The following is a 23335-nucleotide window of genomic DNA, read 5'->3' on the forward strand; positions in this document are numbered from 1 at the left end:
GTGCTGTGCAGTCAGTGAGTGTTGAGCTCAGGCTGAATCATGTCTGTAGTCCGGACTGTGCTGCTGCTCTGGGTCTGTGTAGGTCCATGGGTCAGTACTTATGGCGCTCTGGTTATCTCTAGGGACTCAGAGGTGCTGGTAAGTACCTAAATACAGCTATTTTGCATCATGTGCACAACTTCTATCAGGCTCACCCGAACACCCTGTCCCAGGACCAGAAGTTGGTTCATTTTGTTGTAATGCAACTTAAAGGTAGAGTACTCATCTGAGATGGGAAATCAGACTGGTTTTCATTTTAGTTTTGCTCCTGTGGGCTGATTATTGATGTAAAGAATGAGGAATTTAAGTATAATCTCAGAAGAAAGAAATCCTAAATCCTATGAATATGCTGTTCTAAGATTTCTCAGCTACAATCTTGGTATTGTAATTAGCATTGTTCATTATTCAGTCCTATTCTGTTTTATTTTTTAGATGATGACTGGCACTATCAAACATATTGAGGTACTATTAAGTTAACGATGCAACACTTAATTTTCTGCATGTGTGTATTACTGAGCTTTGTTTTACATTTTTGATAACTGCTTTTTTATGTATTATTTAGCCTGTTACTTTTGAAAGCCATGCTAGGGTATATTTCTGAGCAGTGAGGTTATCAGACTTTTTAAACAATAATGCTAAACTTGTAAGATTAAAATCAGTTTGACCTGTATTATCACTTCTGTTATTACAGAAACGGAGTATAAATGATCCAGAGGTAAGTGTTTGTTAAACCATTTTAAATGTTGTCGCTGTTGAACTCCTTCTGGTGTTTGTACTGTGCCACACGCACACACACACACACACACACACAGGGTTTAACTCTCAAAAAACAGACTAACAAAAACTTGCGGTTTGGAACAGGTTGAAATTCAGAGTGTGAGGTTGGACTGCAAGGTGACGTCTCGATTTGCTTATACAGTCATGACCACCAAAGCTCTGAATAAAGGCAACTCTTCTAAGGAAATATTCTTCGAGGTGGAATTACCAAAGACAGCTTTCATCACCAACTTCAGCATGTCAGTTGTCATTTACACTTATCCTCTTTGGTAGTTCGCCATATCAAAACTTTCTCTGTTTGCCACAATATAGCCCTATGACATACACTATACCAGGGCCAAAAGCAGCTTCAAGTAGGCCCACTAAAAAATAGATGCATTCTGCAATAAATGTCTTATTTATTTACACATTAAAGTACAGTATATTCAGTGATGCATCTACTAAATAAATAATTTAATGAATTCCTGTTGATTTCCACAGTACTATTTCATTAATATTTCCTCTATTTTTGAGCTTGTCTCATTATTCATTTTAGGGAAATTGAGGGGAAGACCTATGTGGGAGAGGTGAAGGAGAAGGAGAAGGCCAAGAAGCAGTATGAAAAGGCCGTGTCTTCAGGACAGACTGCTGGACTGGTCAAGTAAGCTGGCTATCTTTGTCTCTCACAGTCACAACTGTTTGTTAATATGTCGGAGTGTGTGTGTGTGTGTGTGTGTGTGTGTGTGTTTGTCTGTCTTTCGGCTAGGGCCGAGGTAGAAAAATTTAGAAATTCTCAGTGGAGTTCTGAAGTGTTGTGTCACTTTCATTTCATCACTTTCATGTGTGTGTATGTTTCTGCTAGGGCATCAGGCAGAAAGATGGAGAAATTCTCAGTTTCAGTGAACATTGCAGCCCTTAGTCCGGTTATATTTACACTGACATATGAGGAATTGCTGAAGCGTCACCTGGGAAAATACGAGATAATGACTCGTGTCAAACCAAAACAACTAGTCCAGCATTTTGAGGTAGTACCAATCTCACTGCTATTGTAAACATCTTTCCATGATGGTTATTTGAAATAATAGGTCAATATTTGTCACGTTCCTTATTGTTAGATTGTGGCCGATATCTACGAGCCTCAAGGAATTGCCTTCCTGGATGCTTATGGGACATTTCTCACCAATGAACTACTGCCCCTGGTGGAGAAAACTGTCACTGACAAAAAGGTGGCCAAAAAACAAGCCAATACAGAGATTCCCTACCTTATCATAATACCTTAATGTTTCTGAAATATTTGCATTTTTCCTGTGTTGTGAACATTCAAATCAGGTTTAAAGTCCCTGTATGCCAAAAGTAAAGGCAGGTTTTCTGACTGCGCTGAAGCCACAACTCAACTGTCCTTCTACATAATAGGCTACAGTCAAAAAATGTGTTCATGAGATCAGCTCGAAAAACAAATATATCCCGCAGTAACATGATTGCGTTTTCATGTTATCTTTACAGGGAACGCATAAATAAGTTAGAACTGCTTACTATGGTTGAGCAGAGAACATTTCAGGCAAATGTTTATTTGTAGTTTTCATTTAGTGATAAATTACCTTGCCTATTTGTAATGAGAGTGAGGTCCGCCTCATGTTGATTTTGACACCAAGTCTATGCACAAGATTTCTGTGTGAATCTCCGAGCATAAAATCCAACCCGACTTCGCATTCAAGTCATTTTTCCTTAGTCAGAGGTCAGAATTTATGTCATGAAGGCACCAATAGTTCCATCCGTTCTCTAAACCAGCTGATTATAATTAGCATAACTCTTCAGACACACAGATGAGCTAATTTCTGAAAACACCTGTAATTAGCGTACAAAATGCATCTTGTGCTAATCTACTCCAGAATGTAGATGTTTGTAGTTTTCTGGCTTCCATGGAAAACAGATCTAGGATAAGGCATGGTAAACACTCCATGACTTTAATGGTCTAAGTCCATAATTCAGAACCACACAGTTTAGTCTTTGCTCATATTTTCAGAACTACAGTACAGTACCCTCTAGAATTATTGGCACCTTTGGTAAAGTTGACTAAAAACAGGTATAAAAAATCCTTTGGTGATTTATTGTACTCTCAAAATGAAAACAATGAGGAAAAATCCACCCTTGAAGGGAAGCAAATTTATTCTGAGAAAAAGGAAAATCTCATAAAGAAATAAATATTTTTAATGAAAACATGTTGCTCACAATTTTTGGCACCCCTAGAAAAATCTTATACAAAACAGAAGCATTTCCCTATCTAATTTCAACTTGTTTCATTTAATCAGAGTGTCTGTGAACTTTAAGTAGTAGTTCATGACTTTCTTTTTCACTATAAGGTATGAAAATGAAGTGACACAGAGGTTAAATCCTCTAGTCATTTTTTCAACATCAGAACATCAATTTAAATAAAAATTTAAACAGATGTTGACATCTGTAAGTCAGGGGGTGTCTGTAAAAACTAGGTACTTTGTTAAAAATGCCTATATTTACAGTTAAAACAATGATTAGCAGGTTGTAATCAACTGGAAATGTGACAAACATGCTTGGACAATGACCCATAGTTATCTTGCCCCCACATACAGTATGGAGGATGGTAAGATACGCAGATATAGGTATCATCTTGGGGTCACCAAGTTCCCCAGAAAATCTTCAAAAGTGACTGCTAATAAATTATTTAGAGGGCATGCCAGGTAAAAGCCTGTCCAGTCATTTAACCCATTTACTCCTAAAATGCCTGCTAAAAACGCCTATAGAATCCTATGGCATTCTAGACTAAATAACCTTATTTCCTCAGGGTTTTCTGAAAACATACTAAAAATGGTCAATGTCTACCAAAATTTAATATCTAAGCCTCTGTAGCACCTAGAAACATGAAATAAAAAGCATGCTGCGCTACGCAGCATCCAGCGGGAGGGTCAATGTTGCGCTACGCAACATATGTACTGGGGACAAAGTCATTTGTCCCCAGGGCCATTGAACTGTTCAATGCCTCACTTAAGGGAAGAGGAGAGATAGACTTCTCTGCATAGTCTGTCTGCCTCTTCACCCCCTCCATGTTTTGTACTGTCTGTCCACTAGCCACTTGTACCACTGTCTTTATGCCTCACTGTTTGCGTGCTATATTAGCACATCAGCACATATGCATAACCCCCCCCCCCCCTCCATGCCACAGCCGAACTGTGGCCACACTTATACATTTTCTTAAATAGTTAAATATATAGATATATAGACTTTACTTTACTTTATTTCTGCATTGTTGCACTGTTGACTTACTCATTTGCACTATCACCATGACCACTATCACCATTGCACTACCACCATGACACTCATTCACACAGAGCACCTTAGAGCACCTTACCATACCTTACTATGCACAGAGAATCACAGGCTCAGTCCCTGCCTCAGTCATTGCAAGCGCCTCTGATTTATTAATCACCACTATGTGGATACTGTTTTTAGAATTGATTTAGATTAAGTGTTAGTATAATTTGTATTTTTGTAATTTGTATTTTAGTATATTTTTATATATTGTATTAAGTGTTAGTATAATTTGTATTTTAGTATATTTAGCATATTCTTTATCTTCTACTGTCCTTACTGCTTAGTTGTGTTTTTATATTATATACTTTAATTACTCTTTCTGCTGTTAAAGAATGTGTTTGTGTTGTATGTATGCTGCTGCTGAGACCTTGAATTTCCCCTGGGGATCAATAAAGTATCTATCTATTTATCTATCTATCTATCTATCTCCAGCAGGAGGGTCAATGTTGCTTCATGCAGCATCCAGCGCGAATGGGTTAATTACCAATGTAAATGGCAGGAGTTACTAAATGGTACAGTGACTTTGTCTGGAAGTGTGGTCTATTGTCAGATTAAATGAAAAATGTGCTCTTTGGCTAGAAAAACTTTAGATGTGCTTGCCATACATAGAAGAATGACTATATTGAAAAGAACCCCATGCCTAATGAGAATTACGGTGGAGGGGCTTTGCTATTGTGGGGCTGTTTTTATTCCCAAAGGCCTTGGGAACCTAATTAAGGTGCATGGTATCATGAACACCAAGAAAAACCTGAATATTTTCAAAGGAAATCTGTCAATCTCTGCCAAGACACTAAAAGTTGGTCATGATTGGATCATTCATCAGGTCAATGAACCAAATCAATCGTCTAGATCCAAACAAATATGGTTTACTGAACACAAAATCAAGCTTCAACCATTGCCATCTCAGTCCCCTGATCTAAACTCCATAGAAAAACATTAGGGTGAGTCAAAGAGGAGAATGCACAAGTGTGGACCTAGGAATCTGGTTGATCTTGGGAGATTTGGTAAAGACGAACGGTCTTAAATCCCTTGCTTTGAATTCTCCAACTTGGGGTGTCATAGGAGAATATTACAAGCTCTTTTATTGGCAAAGGGAGGCTTAAAAAGGTATTACAAGCAGGGGTGCCAATAATTGTGAGCGACAAATTTTTGGTAAAAATATTTATTTCTTTATGAGATTTTTTTTTTCTCAAAATAAATTTGCTTCCCTTCAAGGTTGGATTTTTCCTCATTTTTTTCCATTGTGAGATTATAATAAATCACCAACAGATTATTTTGTATACAGGTTTTTAGTCAACTTTAGCAGAGGTGCCAATAATTCTGGAGGGTACTGTAGTTTTTCAACCTATACAAGGTTTCCAAAACAAGTTTCCAATTTTGGTTTACCGGGAATTTAAGACATAATAGAATGTTTTGAAATGAAAACATTGCTAAAGAATTTTTGCTTCCAATCCTTTCTGACCCTTACCAGGCTCATGTGTCCTTCAGTCCAACACTGGACCAGCAGAGGAAATGCCCTGACTGTGACGGCACTCTGATCGATGGGGACTTCTTCATAAAGTATGATGTGAACCGTGCTGAAAGCATTGGGGACATTCAGGCAAGAAAAAAAATCAAGTAATTTTAGTGGTTGTTGATCAACGTGAGGAGTCATATTCTCATGTAAAATCAAGGTACTATTGAGTAATTTCTTATCATTACAGATAGTTAATGGCTACTTTGTGCATTATTTTGCACCTGCGGACTTGCCACGAGTTCCCAAGAATGTTGTGTTTGCGATAGACGTTAGCGGATCCATGTATGGACGGAAAATTGATCAGGTGAGAGAGAATGAACTCCAATTGTGTTCCAATGTGAAGAATCTACCATTTTGATATCTTGAAGCAAGCATGTACTTCTGACTTGCCCAGACACGTGAGGCGCTGCTGACAATATTGAGTGACCTGCATGAGGATGACTTCTTTGGACTGGTCCTGTTTGAAGGAGAGGTTACATCCTGGAGGCCATCTCTGGTCAAAGCCAACGAAAGCAATGTGTTGGCAGCAAAGGAGTTTGTGAAAACAATCTCTGCTTTAGGATGTGAGTCTTTTTTGAAACATTTTAAAGAACTGTTTTTCCACAATCCTTCTAGATGATTAGGAGAAATAAGTCTGCTTCTCAGTCAAGCAAACCAAAATTAAGGCAGACTCTGGACATATTAAATACTACCATTGAGACTAGTATCTCTCTAAAAGGTCAGGGAATCTAGGTTCGCATGGCCAGAAACCCTGAAAATAAATGTTAAAGGATTTTCTTGGTTTTTGATTGTTTCTTCATGAAGCGACCAACATGAATGATGGAGTTCTCACTGCAGTGAGGATGATTAAGAATGACAAGCAGCATAAGCTACTCCCAGAGAAGAGTGTGTCGATGGTCATCCTACTGACAGATGGACGTCCCAATTCTGGTATAAGTAACACTTTATAATAACTACACACAATTCATCATTTATTAAGCCTTTGTTACTTATTAGTTAATGGTTTGTTCATCATTAGTAATTTCTTGTTCATACATAATTTATCATCAGTAAAGCATTTGTTCACACAATTATAAATGGTTTGTTCATAGTAAATAAGCCTATATCTGAAATATGTTTATACATTATTGTTAATATTTAATAAATGATGCAATAATATGTTTCTGATGAAGAAATATTTCCATTATTTAAGTTGTTACAGTTGTTACATACACATGCATTAATGATTAGTTAGGGTGAGAATACATATTTTGGTATATTCTCTCAAAAATTTACATACAATACACTAGTGTTGTCATGATACCAACTTTAATGTTTCGATACCGATACCATATCAAGAATTGCGATTTCAATACTTCTTCGATACTTTAAAAAAAATGTGTTTGATTTGGGGGCCCCCACCACCTCGATGTCATCAGTAATATTGAATATACTGTAGTGTGATCATTCACACCAGTGGCCATCCTAGATTCTGCTTGAATCTCTCCACACACACAAACACACGGAAAATTATGTCATGTTTTTATTTTTAGATATTTTAACATTCATAATATGAAGTGTATTTAGTTAATAATGTATAGTATTTTATAATCTGCATAATTACTAGTAGCTAAACATATTTATTAATTTGAATACTTCATATTGATCTTTAAGCTATTACGCATATCTTTAAAGGAATACGCCACCCCTAGGTGAAATTGGGTCACTCCCCGCAGTCCCTAGAGTTGGATGAGTGAGCCAAAGCGTTTTATAGCCGACCCAGCCATTGTCCTAATCTAGAAACGGCCCGGTTAGCTTTAGCTTAGCGTAGTCGCTGTAATCCGGAGATGCCAGCTAGCATGTCGTTGCAAAAGTGAATCAAATAACTCAAGATTTTTTATAATTATTTCTCGTAACCTGTACATTCACACTGAGTACAAATATCAATGCAAATTAACACGAAGGGATTTACTAGACTAATTTAGATTTGGAACTATTTTCGGGCATAGCACCGGCAAAGCACCGCTGCCAGGCGCAAAGACATCACGCAGCATCTGTAAACCCTCAACTTCCGGCAATACACCAGCGTGACTACCAAGTTCTCTGCTACTAGGCTGACACTGACAGGTGGGCTTTCTCTAAGAGTTCTAATGGCGATGAATATGGAAGATTACACGATAGACGAAGATCATGACTTCGACTACCAAGATCCAAGACCCTACCTTTTCGAACCTGAGTTCACTGAAGAGGAGTTGCGAGCTTTGGATCTGGGAAGAGAGGACGTTGCGACTAGTCAAGGCGAGTCGGATGAGAGAACGAGAGCAAACACGAACTGGTGGTGTGAGTGTGGAGTGTGCCAACCCATGCCGACTGAAATGGAGTGTTTATGCTATGCAGAGTGGGATAAAATACTGCCATCGATGGTGGGCCAACGCTCCCGAAGAGGAGCGTGACCGCACTTGTGTCACTGCTACCGACGACTTCTCAGCAATGATCCATCCTGCAGTCCTCAGTTTTTTTTTTCCAAACTCCACACTCACACCACCAGTTCGTGTTTGCTCTCGTTCTCTCATCCGACTCGCCTTGACTAGTCGCAACGTCCTCTCTTCCCAGATCCAAAGCTCGCAACTCCTCTTCAGTGAACTCAGGTTCGAAAAGGTAGGGTCTTGGATCTTGGTAGTTGAAGTCATCATCTTCATCTATCGTGTCATTTTCCATATTCATCGCCATTAGAACTCCCACCTGCCCACCTGTCAGTGTCAGCCTAGTAGCAGAGAACCTGGTAGTCACGCTGGTGTATTGCCGGAAGTTGAGGGTTTACAAATGCTGCGTGATGTCTTTGTGCCTGGCAGCGGTGCTTTGCCGGTGCTATGTCCGAAAATAGTTCCAAATCTAAATTGGTCTAGTAAATCCCTTCGTGTTAATTTGCATTGATATTTGTACTCGATGTGAATGTACAGGTTACGAGAAATAATTATAAAAAATCTTGAGTTATTTGATTCACTTTTGCAACGACATGCTAGCTGGCATCTCCGGATTACAGCGACTACGCTAAGCTAAAGCTAACCGGGCCGTTTCTAGATTAGGACAATGGCTGGGTCGGCTATAAAACGCTTTGGCTCACTCATCCAACTCTAGGGACTGCGGGGAGTGACCCAATTTCACCTAGGGGTGGCGTATTCCTTTAATGTGGTGTGTAGGTCTAATTGAGTGCACATTGGTGATGTGTAATTGAGTGCCTGTCACTTTAAGAAATATGTGAGAGAACTTAGCCTTCAGTCTCACGGTTTTAGTCTAGTGAATAAAAGTTGCGCATAGTGCATAAGGATATGTGGATGCAATTCATTATGTTTTCTATGTCATTAGATAAAATAAATGTTCAAAAAATGTCAAAGGAAATCTTTCTGGGATCATAGAAGAGATAAGTGTCTTGCAATGTTCATTAATGATTTTAGTGAGCATTATTGACAGACGTGACCTGAGCTAGCGGGATAGTTAGCAAGGAGCTCTTCCAGATGAAAAAGTTTGCCATGGTTGCATAGCCTATTTCTTAATCACATTAAACCCAATAGTAAGCCTAAATTACCTAAATCCCACAGCCTAGGTAGGTTAGCAACACAAACTTGAGAGATGCAAGTGAGCAAATCAACTTGATATTAGCCTATTATTATGTGTTACCATAGCATCACTTAAACTAGCAGCCATGTCTCGCTGTTTATGGCACGATAGCTGCGCATACGTGTGTGTGAGGAGAAAAGACGCACAGCCACAGGCTAGGGGAGGAGGCGCTAGAAGCATGCCTTGCGCACACACGTTACTTCAAAACAACACGGTCATTCAAGTATCGATACTAATAAAATAAGGCATCGTGACATTTTTAATTTCAGGGTATCGCGATACTTTTGTAGTATCGGTGCACCGTGCAACACTACAATACACCATAGGCTACATGTCAAACATGAATATCTGAGCAGTGACAGGAGATCAGTTACAGAAGGTGAATCTCTGCAATCACTATATTTCCTCTGAGAAAAGGAGAGAACGATCTGAAGAATGCTATTGAAAACTGTCTCCTTTATTCCAAATTGGAGACACTGAGTTGATCCAATGTTGATCCAATGTATCTAGAGCAGGTAAAACTTGAGGCTGGCTTGCGAAAGAATACCGTAAATCCTCAAATTGTGGTTTATTTACTTAGGCTGCGCAAAGCACAGGCCTTTAATTGGGGCAGGCTTGTATTTGAGGCAGGCCTTTATTTTGTATTAGGCTTCTGTAGATTCTAGAAATTCTTAGAAATATAGCAAAAGGCTCTTAAAGTGGGCCAACACTGTTCAACACTTCCTGTAACTGGCATACCGGTAGGCTATCAAAAGCAGAAGATTTTCTGTTTGGTTTGCGATTTAATTTTCTTTTAGACTGTTTGATTATATTGCTAAATATTGGGGCTGATGGGCACTGAAATCTGGGGGGTATTTGATGGTTCACTATTAAGTTTTATGTAGTTGAAAGTGTCAGGATTTCCACCCGCTGTTCATTGCGAGACAAGGCAGCTGCTTTCATTCATTCATTGAATGTGTGCTGCACTGTAATGGAAACCTTATTGCGTAACCAACTAGACTAAATTGAATTATTTTTTAATTATGCATGATTTAGGCTACTTTTTATTAAATTTGTAGGCTGAAATGCCTCGCGGCAACAATTGTGTTTAAATGTTGTACTGCTTCAGTCTCTGGCAAGCTCAGAAGGGGGCGGCAAGCGACTGGTAGCTTGAGAGCAACGTGTTGGAGACCCATGGTGTAGGACAACGACTTTTCATTGGCAACAGTATTAAACCAACCAACAATATACTGTAAAATAGGCTATTAAGAAGAGCTCTTTTATTTCATTGAGTTAAATCGAAACAATGTATTCTAGTGCTCGTGGACTGATAGCCCTACTGATAGGCAATTATTACCCTGGCTTGTATTTGGGGGCCGTCCTTTATTTGTCCGAATCGACCATGCCCCTGGCTATTATCTGAGGCCCGGCTACAAATAGAATCCCGGCCATAAATTGAGGATTTACGCTAGTTCTTTATTCTGGATGTTACAGCAGAGTCCAGGGTCCAACACAACGTCCGAAATGCTATCAATGGGAGTTTCTCCCTCTTCTCTCTGGGCTTCGGTTACGACCTGGACTACGGCTTTCTGGATTCCATGGCAAAGGAGAATGACGGACTGGCCCGCAGGATCTATGAGGCATCAGATGCGGCTGTGCAGCTGCAGGTGAATTTCACTACTCAACACTCAAAGAGATCTTTCGTAACTATCCTTATACATTGGATAAACTGCACTAGAGCGCTGGTGGCGTGGTTAAGGACCTGGGCTAGCACGCAGTAGCATAGTGGTTAAGGAGCTGGGCTAGCGTGCAGTAGCATAGTGGTTAAGGAGCTGGGCTAGCGTGCAATAGCCTGAAAAGTTGTGGGTTCAATTTCCAGCTTCCACCGTTGTGCCCATGAGCGAGAGACACTTAACCCAGAGTTTCTTGGCCCTTGTAATATGTAAGTTGCTTTTGGTAGAAGCATCTGCTAAATAAATAATTGTAAATGCACTGAAACCCCAAACAACTCCTCATTACTGGTCATCATTAGTCTCTTTCGAAAGAACACATAACAGTCACTCCTGTTTTATCTGGCAAGACAATGATAATGGTTGGAATAAGTTCAATAAAGGATTACAGCTAAACTCATCCTGACCTAAAGCTCTCTCTCCCAGGGATTTTATGATGAGGTAGCCAGCCCTCTTCTGTCTGATGTGCACTTCAAATATCCAGACAATGCAGTGAACTCTTTGACAAACAGCCACTTTAAGCAGCTCTTCAACGGCTCAGAGATTATTGTGGCAGGACAACTGACTGAATACGACTTGGACAACTTTCTCATAGAAGTGTCAGGACAAGGGGTGAGGCGTTGTTTTCCTTCTCTCATGACATCACATCCTAAACATTCTATTTTTTCTCAGGTCTAGAGATACTACAAGTGAACTCTCCTGTTTTTGGGGGGTTGTTTCATATCAATGTTAGCCTAATGTAGCCAACTCAATTCTATTCAGAATTTCAGTCTGGAACTGGAGCATTGGGACGGGATTATGGGGTTTCAACCGATACAGGGGAAAAACGCCTCTGCACACAATTGGATAGACCTAACCAATCAGAGCAACAAAATATCAGCCACAACATCCTTCTTCTCGATAAATGCCTTAATCGCTGTTTTCTGTTTGTTTTTAAAGTTTTTGCGTTGTCAATATCTTGTACAACAGACGTGATAGCGACATCTAAACATCTAGTTTCTCTAGCGACAAGCTTTTTGCTGTAAACAAAATCAACCAAAGCATGCGCATGTCACATGAATGAATAGGCACCATTGCAACATCTGTCCATCATTGTATAAAGCCCGCCTGGACAATTTCATTGATCGGCTGATTTTTATATGGGCACATGAAGCTTGTCAATGGAGCAAGTCCAGACCGAATTTCCCAACCTCAACTTTTGTGCTGGGTTAAATTCTGGCTGGCTTCCAGGCTGTATATCAGTGTAATGAAATTGTAAAAAGAAGTAAAAAAAATCACTGAAAGGAAATAAAAACATGAGCATGAAAACTGCCACATTCTCAAAGACATTTGCATTGATTAATTAACTGCTCAGTGCTCACTATAACTATCGATTCATATCAACTTTCACAGCTGGATGACTATATGCTACAGGGCAAAGCAACTGCCCAGGAGTGGGATGATACATTCCCAGAGAAGGAATACATCTTTGGGAACTTCACAGAACGTCTGTGGGCCTACCTCACTATTGAGCAGCTCATGGAAAAGAAGTCAGTGAACCTTGCAATTATGTTGTTAGTTTTTTATTGGCTGCCTCTCTCTAAAATTGATTCTGAAACACGGTGACTATTACTACACAGTACACACACACATCACACATATGCACACACACACCAATTCACATTTTTATGCTTTAACATACTTTTTAATTTTCTTAATTTTCTTTTTAATTAATTACTGGTTATCTGTTCCTTACATGTGAAGCAAACAGGTCCTCAGAAGGGATGGGCTAATTATTTCATTGGTGTAATAACCTGCACTGATAACAGGGATGGTGGAATCACTGTGTGAATTGAGTTTTACACAGCGTGTAGTGTTTTTGGGGTTCTTCTCTGTTTTCTCCTTCTCTGACAACCTGGAGCCACACTGAGAGGTTTTCTTACATGCCATTGCATGTACACCTCCACACTTTGCTAACAGAATTTAAACAAGTATACAGTTTTAATGAAAGGATGGAGAGTTTTAATTTAAGATAAAAAAATACAGAAAATACTACACAAACACAACTGAGGAAAACACACAAAAAAGGAGACTATCCTTCTATGGGAAAAGAAGAAAGCTGTATCCTTCTGATGGTCTGTCAGGTGCTACACTTCAATTTTGGTTTTGTTTCCCCTACACATATACTGTACAACAACACACAGCATTATAGTGCTTTTCAAGGCACTTTTACAGTGAAAAGGGAACCTCACTAACCACTGTGTAGCACCCACCCGGGTGATGTACAGAATTCATTATGCAACAGAATACTCACCACACACACACACCATGGGATCTTTTATGACCACAGTGAGTCAGAACCTCACAGAGGATGGTATCTCCTACAGCATAGTGTCCTCGTTACTGTATTGGGGCCTTGGGATTAGAATCTTTGAGGAAAAATTGCCACGCACTAGCCGCACACCAACACCACATCCAGAAGCAACTTAGTTTTCCCAGGTCTCCAATTACTTACCTAGCCCACACCTGCTTAGCTTCAGTAATTCAGCATAGACAGGGTATCCATTGATCTGACTGCTGGCTATATCTAAACAACTGACCTACTTTCCATCATTATTATTTTTTTAAGCTGGCTGAATAGCCTGTACTGAAAAATAATTTTACACTTTCAGAGATAAAGGTTCACCAGAAGAAAGGGCCAATGCTACTGCAGAGGCTCTGAACCTTTCCCTCAAGTACAACTTTGTCACTCCCCTCACATCCATGGTGGTCACAAAGCCAGAGGATAAGGAAAATCCATACGATGTAATGATCGCAGACAAACTCACTGAAGGTAAAAAATGATAAAGAATTATACGGATAAATCAATATAACTAAAAGTGCACTTCGCCAATGCCATTCAATTGAGACCTATGCCACCAGATCAAATTGGGAGGGTTCATTGAACATATCATTGAACAGATTGCGTCCACACAATAGAACTGTGGTGCTAGTGCTAAATGTTTAGCAGTTTCCACACAGTTTGCATTGTTTTTTGCATTTTGCACTGTTGTTTTCACAGTCTTGTGAACTAGGGAAACTAGTTCTGTTAACTGTTGGTTAACATCTCCCAACACCTGATGTCCATTGGGATGGACATTAAACTTTGAAAAAATCCTGTACTACACTGTTATGAAATATATTCAAAGTAACTTCAAATATCATCACCTGCAATAGTTAGAATTATTTATTAATTGATTAGGCTAGCATAAACATAGATTCATATTTATGAGGGAAAAAAGGTGTTTACTCCTGTTCCTATCTAGCTTCAGAGCCATGCTTGTCTTGTCTGATGTCTGAAGCGCTCTCAGATCAAGTTACAGGCCCTAACTGCATTCTGATTGGGTCATCAGGATCCAATCAGTAACAAAGCATAATTAAAATGGTGAAATCACAGATTTTCATTGGTTTAGACCCAAATATGTCATGTCCATTCCAATGGACGTGGGGTCTGAAGGTATCCTGCAGTTTAGGGTTTTTTTTGTGTGCTACTGGGCAACCTCTGCAGTTGGGAGTAGCCTATGTATTTTACACAACGGTCGTAAATACCAGTCTTACTAGCACCCTTCCTCCTGGAAACGATACATGTGGATTTGTTTACAAACCACCAAAGACAATTTCCGAAGAGCCATGTCGACTGACAAGGTAATACTGCACGATTTAATATAAATAGTAGGCGATTGCACAATTGTTGTAAAGCAATTCTTGATTCTCCGGGGACAGCGAAGTAGCAAGTCTGGTTCTCCGTAGCTGGCTAAGCTAGGGCTGTAGATGGCGCACGATTATCAGAATCACAATCGGAATCAGCTTTATTGCCCAGGTTTGCGTACACAAACAAGGAATTTGACTCCGGTTAATCTTTGCTCGCAAGTACAACATTCACTTAACATATAAGGATAAAAAATAAAACCATAAAGGAGTAAAAAGAAGAAGAATAAAAACAGAACAGTAAGAATAGAATGAAGGCAGTAGAATATGTCTATGTATGAGAATAAATACAGTATGTACATTTGCAAATAAATAAATAGACACTATGGGTGGTATATGGTAGCGCAGTTGCGGGGGGGGGGGGGGGTAGGGTGAAAGGGTGGGGATAGTGCAGTGGAGAGGTTTTTATTTTTGAAGATTAAAAATAAATATAGTGCAATGATCATGTATTAATAATACTATTGTAACTGTAAGGTTGAAGTACACATGAGGTAGATGAGCAAAATAATCTTGATTGACTTGTTCAGTGTAAGGGTGGGGGCTGTTACTGAGTGTTCAACAGAGTGACTGCTTGGGGGAATAAGCTGTCTTTGTGTCGGCTGGTTTTGGCAAACAGTGCCCTGTATCGTCTGCCAGAGGGTAGGAGGTTGAACAGTTTGTGACCAGGATGTGAGGGGTCTGTAGAGATTTTAGCTGCCCTTTTCCTGACCCTGGACCGGTACAGGTCCTGGATGGAGGGAAGGTCAGCTCCAATGATCCTCTCTGCAGCCCTAATTGTGCGTTGCATTTTGGCCCTGTCCCGTTTGGTGGCAGACGCAAACCAGACAGTGATGGAGGTGCAGATAACAGACTGAATGATGTCTGAGTGTGATCAAGTGATCAGCAGCTCCTTAGGCAGATTAAACTTTTTTAGTTGTCTCAGGAAGTATAACCTCTGCATGCTGGGCCTTTTTCTGGATAGTGTCGATGTGGAGAGGCCATTTTTTTTTTTTTTGATCCCAGGAACCTAAAGGTATCTACATTGGACACTGTGTCATTCAGAATAGTGAGGGGGGAGTGGGGGGACTTCTTATAAAGTCCACTGTCATCTCCACAGTCTTCTTGGAGTTAAGCTCCAGGTGGTTCTGACTGCACCACTGGACCTGGCTGTTCCACCTCCTGCCTGCAAACTTCAGTGTTCAGAGTTTTACAGATGGGCTCTTTGAGGTGCAGTCATTAGTGTAGAGGGAGAAGAGCAGTGGGGAAAGGACACACCCCTGTGGGGCGCCTGTACTGATGGACCGGGTTTTGGATGAGATGCTCCCCAGTCTGACATGCTGCTGCCCGTCAGTCAGAAAGCCGACGATCCACAGACAGGTAGAGGCAGGCACTGAGAACTGGGTGAGCTTCTGATGTAGGAGTTCAGGCATGATGGTGTTGAACGCCGAGCTGAAGTCCACAAACAGGATTCTGGCATACGTCCCTGGGGAGTCGAGATGGTGCAGCATGAATTGCAGTCCGATATTGACGGCATCATCCGCTGACCTGTTTGCCCGGTAGGCAAACTGCAGGGGGTCCAGCAGTGGTCCTGATATGTCCTTCAGATGCCTCAACACCAGTCTTTCAAAAGTCTTTCTCCCTATGACACGTTAATTTACAGTACCATCAAAATGACTTAGAAGCTGTTATATTACAGTAAAAAAACGTGCATAGGATGCCTTTAATATAACAATTTCAAAGTCATTTTGATGGTAAACATTAAACAACCTTGTAATTAGGGAGATTCGCCCTACAGACAGAGAACCAGCCTTGGCATTGGGCCATTGAGCGTCCCGGTGACATCTCGTGAGAATTGTGAAACATTACCTGGTCAGTAGGTATGGCTCTTTGGAGATTGTTTTCCTGTGTTGCTTCCCCTGTTGCTATGTGCCCAGGGAGGAAAGGCTCAAGCTGTGAGAAGTATTTGCAACAGCAGGGTCAAATATACCTAAATACTCTGGGGGCCCATTAAAACAAAAACAAAACTGCAATGGATTCCATATGATGCTATGCATCAAAGTGAAAGTGAAACTACATTCATTGAGGTGATGCAAGAGTTGGATGATGAATCTGCAACAAAATGTTTTGGGTCGGTATTTGGCTATGCTACACCTTTCGACCCAGTTTTATGGACATTGAGCCAGTAGTTATTGCGTAATCAAGAGTGAAAGACTAGTATATGTCAGCAGTACATGATTTGTACTTACTGTACTTTCATAAGTGAGTAAAATGAGTATATCATCAAACAACACTCATGCTGAAAATTGATAATGACCATGACAATGATGGCGCCCACGGCGCGTCATTCCAACAAATCCGGCCCACTGCCTAATATGAGTTTGACCCCCAGGATTAAGGTGTCCATACATCTATTGGGTAGTGATAGGGATGTAGTAACCTATGATATGTGCTACTATTGTGGTGTACCAGGTCGTCATATACTTGGACACCACCCTGACCGTTATTATTGGTATCATGATGGAGAATGATCTGTATGACAAAACACTTATCTAACCAGATACGTTTTGTGTTGTCAAACAGAACAGAGAGGAGGGCCTCAAGATCAAGGTAGGAAACAGCTGCATAAATCTGCACAGTTAAAGGAGAATTCCGGTGTGATATTGACCTAAAGTGTGTTAAAACATGATACCGAGTGTGAACGGAGCGGAGCGCTCTAGAATCTTTGCTTAGAATGCACCTTGTGGAATGTCTTATGTACCAATGGAATTAAGTCAAATATAAATGATACATATGAATTGAAATTAAACAAAAACAAATAAACAACAGGTATATTTAAACAAAAACAAATATACAAGACATGTTTATTTACACATAGAGAACTTTGAAAAAGCACTGGTAGTTTATTTACAAGATGATTTATACAGACAGTACCTTAAGGAATTTTACCGTTCGACGCCGTCTTGAATTTAGTCACGATAAATCGAGCGACGAGTACGAACGAACAGGTATGATAAGGGATCAGATTCCAAAAATAATTCAGTGGAAATGCATGGATTCAGTTGCTTCCAGTAGCAGCAACTGGAATCCATGCATTTTCACGGAATTATTTATATACTATATTATATACAAGGCCCAATGAAGTATGGAGCTACTTTGAGCCTCGTAAATGGTGTAAAACAGTGATTTATTTGCATGGCTAGGCCGATGCCCAAGGCACCACAACGAAACACTGTGTTGGTAGCATTGGCTAACTAGCGCCAGATTTCTGAGTGCAGGGGACAAGCCGAGGTGAGCTATGAGACATACATTCACACTCGGTATCATGTTTCAACACACTTTAGGTCAAAATCACACCGGAATTATCCTTTAAGCCCTATTCTTGATTCAAATAAGGCATGACTAAAACTATGTTGTTTTCAAGATATTAGGCAGGTCCAGTATTATCACCCTGCTCCTCCAACTTATTATGGTAAGTCTTTGTACTGTATGTCCTTTGAAGGGTTTTATGACATGATGCAAAAAAAGACGGATCCAAGGCGCTTATCTTCATATTAAAAAAACGTTAATAGGCTAGTTTGTGATAGAACAGATAAAATCGTGCCAACTTGTTTTGGCCAAAATGGCCTTCATCAGGCAGAACAAAGAAGAGAGGTGCCACTGATCTAACTATCTAACCTAGGTAGTACTTGGTTTAATGAGGTGCCACCTAACTATCTAGTACAACCCCAAATCAGAAAAAGTTGGGACGTTGTGTAGCATGTGAATAAATACAGAATGTAATCTGCAAATCTCTTAAACTCATATTTAGTTGCAAAAAGGACACAGACAACATATCAAATGCTGAAAATGATAAATTTTACTATTTCATGGAAAATATATGTTAATTTTGAATTTGATACCAGCAACATGACTCCAAATTCCATCCATATTACACAAAACTATAAAATGATCTAAACTTCATTCACTCTCGGTGTATAGATCAAGACAGACTTGCGGAACAGGCTGCAGGTCAACAGTCTGACAGCCTGCATGAAGATAAGCATTAATGGTCCAATAGTAAAACAGTGCAATTACCAAAGGGCCCTTGAAATTATCTTTTTAAAGCCAAGGAGGATGGCTTGTAACAATGCTAGTTGTCAGCTCTGCCATAAGTAGTGACTGATCACATTTGCACATTTTGTTGTTTTGCACTTTCTTTTGCACTTGTTCTATAGTTTGTAATAGTTTGTTTGGTGTTGTTTGGTGTTGCTTTGTTCTTTGTTAACTGTTATTTTGAGAAGCTGGTTATTTATTTATTTATTATGTAGTGTTTAACAAATAATTGGCAGATGGCAGATTGGCAAATGGCAACCGATACCAGACCCCCCACCCCCACACATTTCCTGCGGGAAACCCTGGAGAGACAGCATGACTTCACCTACAGTAAAGATCCATCAGCTGCTCTAACTAGACAAGGAAATAGTTAGGGTTTAAGTATCCTTCCAGGCTGACGGGAGATGGCGTTGGTCATCTCATCTCACGTGGACTACACTGAATCAGACTCTGATTAGTGGCAACCTGGCAATCCGTAGCAGATAGCTACTGACGCAGCCATGCAGAACAGTGAAACACTGAAAAGTCATAATATTCCCGCTTATCTCTAAATACATAGTCACACACAGATATACACAGGGACAGTACAGATATCATACAGTCATTACATTGATTCTAAGTGACCCACTAATGAGAAATGCAGTTAATTAAACCACATATTGGAATATTGGACATAATGTTCTATTGGAATTGTCTCTGCGAGACACTCTGGCAATGAGCATTGATGCATGTTACTTTTACCCCTTGCATCCCGTGGAACCAATCAAATGGGCGTATCTGATATAGGCGGGCCAGAGGCGAGCTAAACTGTTGATGACGACAGTGCTGACACATTGGAGGTCAGTAAACATTGGTCATAGTGTTATCCAATTGCGTCGAAGTCCGGAATCATTCAGAGTAAACACTGGTATAAGTATAATATACTCTTTTGATCCCGTGAGGGAAATTTGGTCTCTGCATTTATCCCAATCCGTAAATTAGTGAAACACACTCAGCACACAGTGAACACACAGTGAGGTGAAGCACACACTAATCCCGGCGCAGTGAGCTGCCTGCAACAACAGCGGCGCTCGGGGAGCAGTGAGGGGTTAGGCGCTAACCGAAGCACTAACCAGTAGGCCATGACTGCCCCTAGTGTTGGTCTGTTGGTCTAGTGGTCTAGTGTTATCCAATTGCGTGCAGTGAGATTTTCAAATGCATGCTTGGTGCCGCCCCTCGAGTTGGGCCATTACATTGTTCGTGGCAAAACCCTTAATCTTTCTAGATTACCAGGGTCTGGATTTTCCAGGCTAGGCATCTTGTACATCTGACTAGGCGCAATCAATTCGGAATGATGTATACAGGTTTTGAACAACATATAGTGCCATCCAGGCAATGCTTTTTTCCAGGGAAGACCTTGAATATTTCAGAAAAACAATGACAAAATGAATTCTGCACATATTTAAACAGTATTTCTCCATAGAGGAAGAGTCCAGGTGCTAAAATGGCCTGCAGTCCAGACTTGGTGCATCATGGAATGAAAAACATGATTAAGAATAGCTTATACTGTTGAGCAACTGAAATCCTATATCGGGCAGGAATGGGACAACATTTAATTCTCAAAACTCTAGCAACTGGTCTTCACAGTTCCTAAACTTTTACAGAATTGTGTTAAATGAAGAGGTGAAGCAGCACAGTGGTAAACATTCCCTGTCCCAACTTTTTTTGACACATGTTGCTGACATGAAATTCAAAATGATCATATATTTTCCATGAAATAAAAAAAATAAATCATTTTCAACATTTGATATGTTGTCTATGTCCTTTTTGCTGCTAAATATGGGTTTACAAGACTTGTATATCACATTCTGTTTTTATTTGCATTTTATACAACGTCCCAACTTTTTCAGATTTGGGGTTGTACTTGATCTAATGATGATCAGTTGGTATAGGAGGGGCAATCTCAGGTAGAGGTGCACCTACTACTTGTCAATTGTCACCTAAAATAAATACATGAAATATATCACTGTAGAACAGTACATTTATTTTTCAGCATTGACGTTATTAAAAAGACTTGTTAAAGAAAAGTGATCATACTGTATCTATTGCATCATTGAGCCCTGGGAATACCATTCAGTTTATTTTTCCATTAGTCTATGCAGTGATTGATTGAATAAATATGTACTGTAGAAGTATATTGTGAACATCATAGACATCTGGCTGTGACAGAATTAAGTTTAAGTCAATATTATTTTGCAGTGGATGGAGACCCTCATTTCATTATTGAGGTGCCAGAGATGAATGATGCGCTGTGTTTTAATATTGATGAGAGGCCTGGAACCATTTTCAACCTAGTAAGCGATCCTGTGCTGGGTAAGGACAACTTTGAATAGAGCATGCATATATTAAATACATATATATACAGTAAGCTAAATTAATAATTTAGCTAAACAAATTCATTAGTCAAAATATCGAGTGAACAGGTACTTTCAATGATCAAACGATAGCCAATAAGTCCTTGAGCCAAGAGTCCCTAAATAAAGGTATTGGTTTAATTATATTCACAGGCATTGTGGTAAATGGCCAAACCATTGGGGATAAGAAAGTTGATCCTGGGAGCAAACTGAATACATACTTTGGTCGTTTTGGGATTGTTCATCAAACATTGGGCATACAACTGGTGGTGAGCACAGATGGGATCACGGTGTTCTTGAACAAGAAAACGACGCAGTTTGACTGGTCGGAAACAATCTTAGCTAAAAATGAAATGTGAGTATTGACTGTTTCAGTCTTCAACACAACACTCTGACACAATTATTTTGCCAACATCCTGTAGACACAAGTATTATGTAACTATACACTGTTTCTACAACACTGAGCCATAATTGATTTTAAAGTGATGTGAAAATTTGACCCACAGCATGGATCTGCAGATCACAAAGGATCGTAGTCTGACGGTGACTCTGAAAGACTCTGTGAAGTTTGTCATCATTCTGCACAAGGTGTGGAAGAAGCACCCGTACCACCAGGACTACTTGGGGTTCTACACCATAGACAGCCACCTACTCTCCCCCAGGGTCCACGGACTGCTGGGTAAGACAGCAGCTGCACTCCAGCAGATGGGCTACATGTTTGGCAAAAGCACTAGATGCCCATAGTCATGTAAACAATGCAGAATTTATAAACACTAATAATGACAATAATATAATAGTAATATTATTATATTAATATTATGTTTCTTTGCTTAATAAACAAACAAACAAACAAACAAACAAACAATCACTGACCAAATGATTTATCATGCTATAAATATTTAGTAGGAGTAGGAGGTCAGAAATGACTGTAAAGCAAATGTTCAGTTAATCGACCAACCCTTATATTAGTAATATAATATAGTGATATATTAAATAAAGCTAAAATGATTAAAAATAAAAATATTGGATGATAATGGACTGAAATATATGTCTGTATGTTCACCGTTTGCTGTGAGACACTATACTGTATTGACTTATTCTACTTTATCACCCGGAGAGAAGAAATACTCTTTTCTGATTGGCTGGCGGGTGGCCTTTAATTCTGAATAACAGGACACCGTTCCATATCAATGCTTATGAATGGTAACTATAACAACCATAGTAGGACGACGGTTGCAGCGCTCTAGAATCTTTTGGTTGCAGGCTTCCCAACAATGGAATCAACTGTAACCAAGCTAACTGTCCATGCTGAAGTTGTACAACAAGCTGAACTAGTGAGCTTCTTTTTAAACAGAACCGCGTGTTTCCAGTGTTTACAGTGGCAACCGGGTGATAAGCGGGATAACGGCCTTCGAGGTGTGTCCAGTTATACGGAATTAATGGACTTGGGCGGAGGCAACTCCCCTCCGCTGCGCGTCGGCGAGTTTTTGCCCCTCGCCCTCGTCCATTAATCCCGTATAACAGGACACCTCGGCGGCCGTTATCCCTTACGTATTGCATTGTTGTTCTTATGTAACACTACAGGCCAGTTTTATCACGGTGTACAGTTTGAAGTGAGCAACCTCCACCCAGGAGAAGACCCTGAAAAGCCTGATGCCACAATGGATGTTAAAGGACACAAACTGACTGTGACTAGGTAAACAAACATCTTCCATTTAATATGTTAAGGGAAACGAAACAGAAGCTGTTAAGTATTAACATTTCCTAAATACTTCTGTCTCCTCAGAGGCTGGCAGAGAGACTTCCGTAGAGATGTGAAGAACGGAGAGAAAGTGCCCTGCTGGTTTGTACACAACAATGGAACTGGACTCATCGATGGGAGCCCTGAGGACTATGTGATGTCCAGCCTCTTTTAGTCTAACAGAATATATAAATAAAGTTCTTGGATTGGTTTCATTAACTGAATTAATTATTCAGTAATTGATGACTCAACAACTAAAGTTCAAACAAATATAATTAGATTTCTTAACATTTTGCATATGTTCAGTGCATCTCTCTGTATCCCACTTACTGTTGTCGTTGGTGTGTGTGTGTGTGTGTGTGTGTGTGTGTGTAACTATACTCTCATTCTGGCATAATAATCTGCTGCGGCTCAACCTTGTTGCTGGAAGTTATAGCCTACA

General features: G+C 39.9%; 1 protein-coding gene across 1 annotated transcript; it reads left to right on the forward strand.

The window, feature by feature from the left end:
• LOC121706697 (inter-alpha-trypsin inhibitor heavy chain H3-like) lies at positions 1-23117 on the forward strand. Its single transcript, XM_042088651.1, has 22 exons — positions 1-138; positions 472-501; positions 731-754; positions 901-1055; positions 1352-1456; positions 1658-1820; positions 1911-2021; positions 5612-5740; positions 5844-5960; positions 6051-6219; positions 6461-6586; positions 10727-10899; positions 11389-11574; positions 12355-12491; positions 13614-13774; positions 17248-17274; positions 18089-18136; positions 20998-21111; positions 21306-21507; positions 21659-21831; positions 22737-22848; positions 22939-23117. The coding sequence occupies exons 1-22, from the start codon at positions 40-42 to the stop codon at positions 23066-23068; spliced, it is 2691 nt and encodes an 896-aa protein (XP_041944585.1). The 5' UTR covers positions 1-39; the 3' UTR covers positions 23069-23117.
• The last annotated feature ends 218 nt before the right edge of the window (positions 23118-23335 follow it).

The sequence above is a fragment of the Alosa sapidissima genome, chromosome 4 (assembly GCF_018492685.1).
Source record: "Alosa sapidissima isolate fAloSap1 chromosome 4, fAloSap1.pri, whole genome shotgun sequence".
In the NCBI taxonomy this organism is placed as follows: Eukaryota; Metazoa; Chordata; class Actinopteri; order Clupeiformes; family Clupeidae; genus Alosa; species Alosa sapidissima.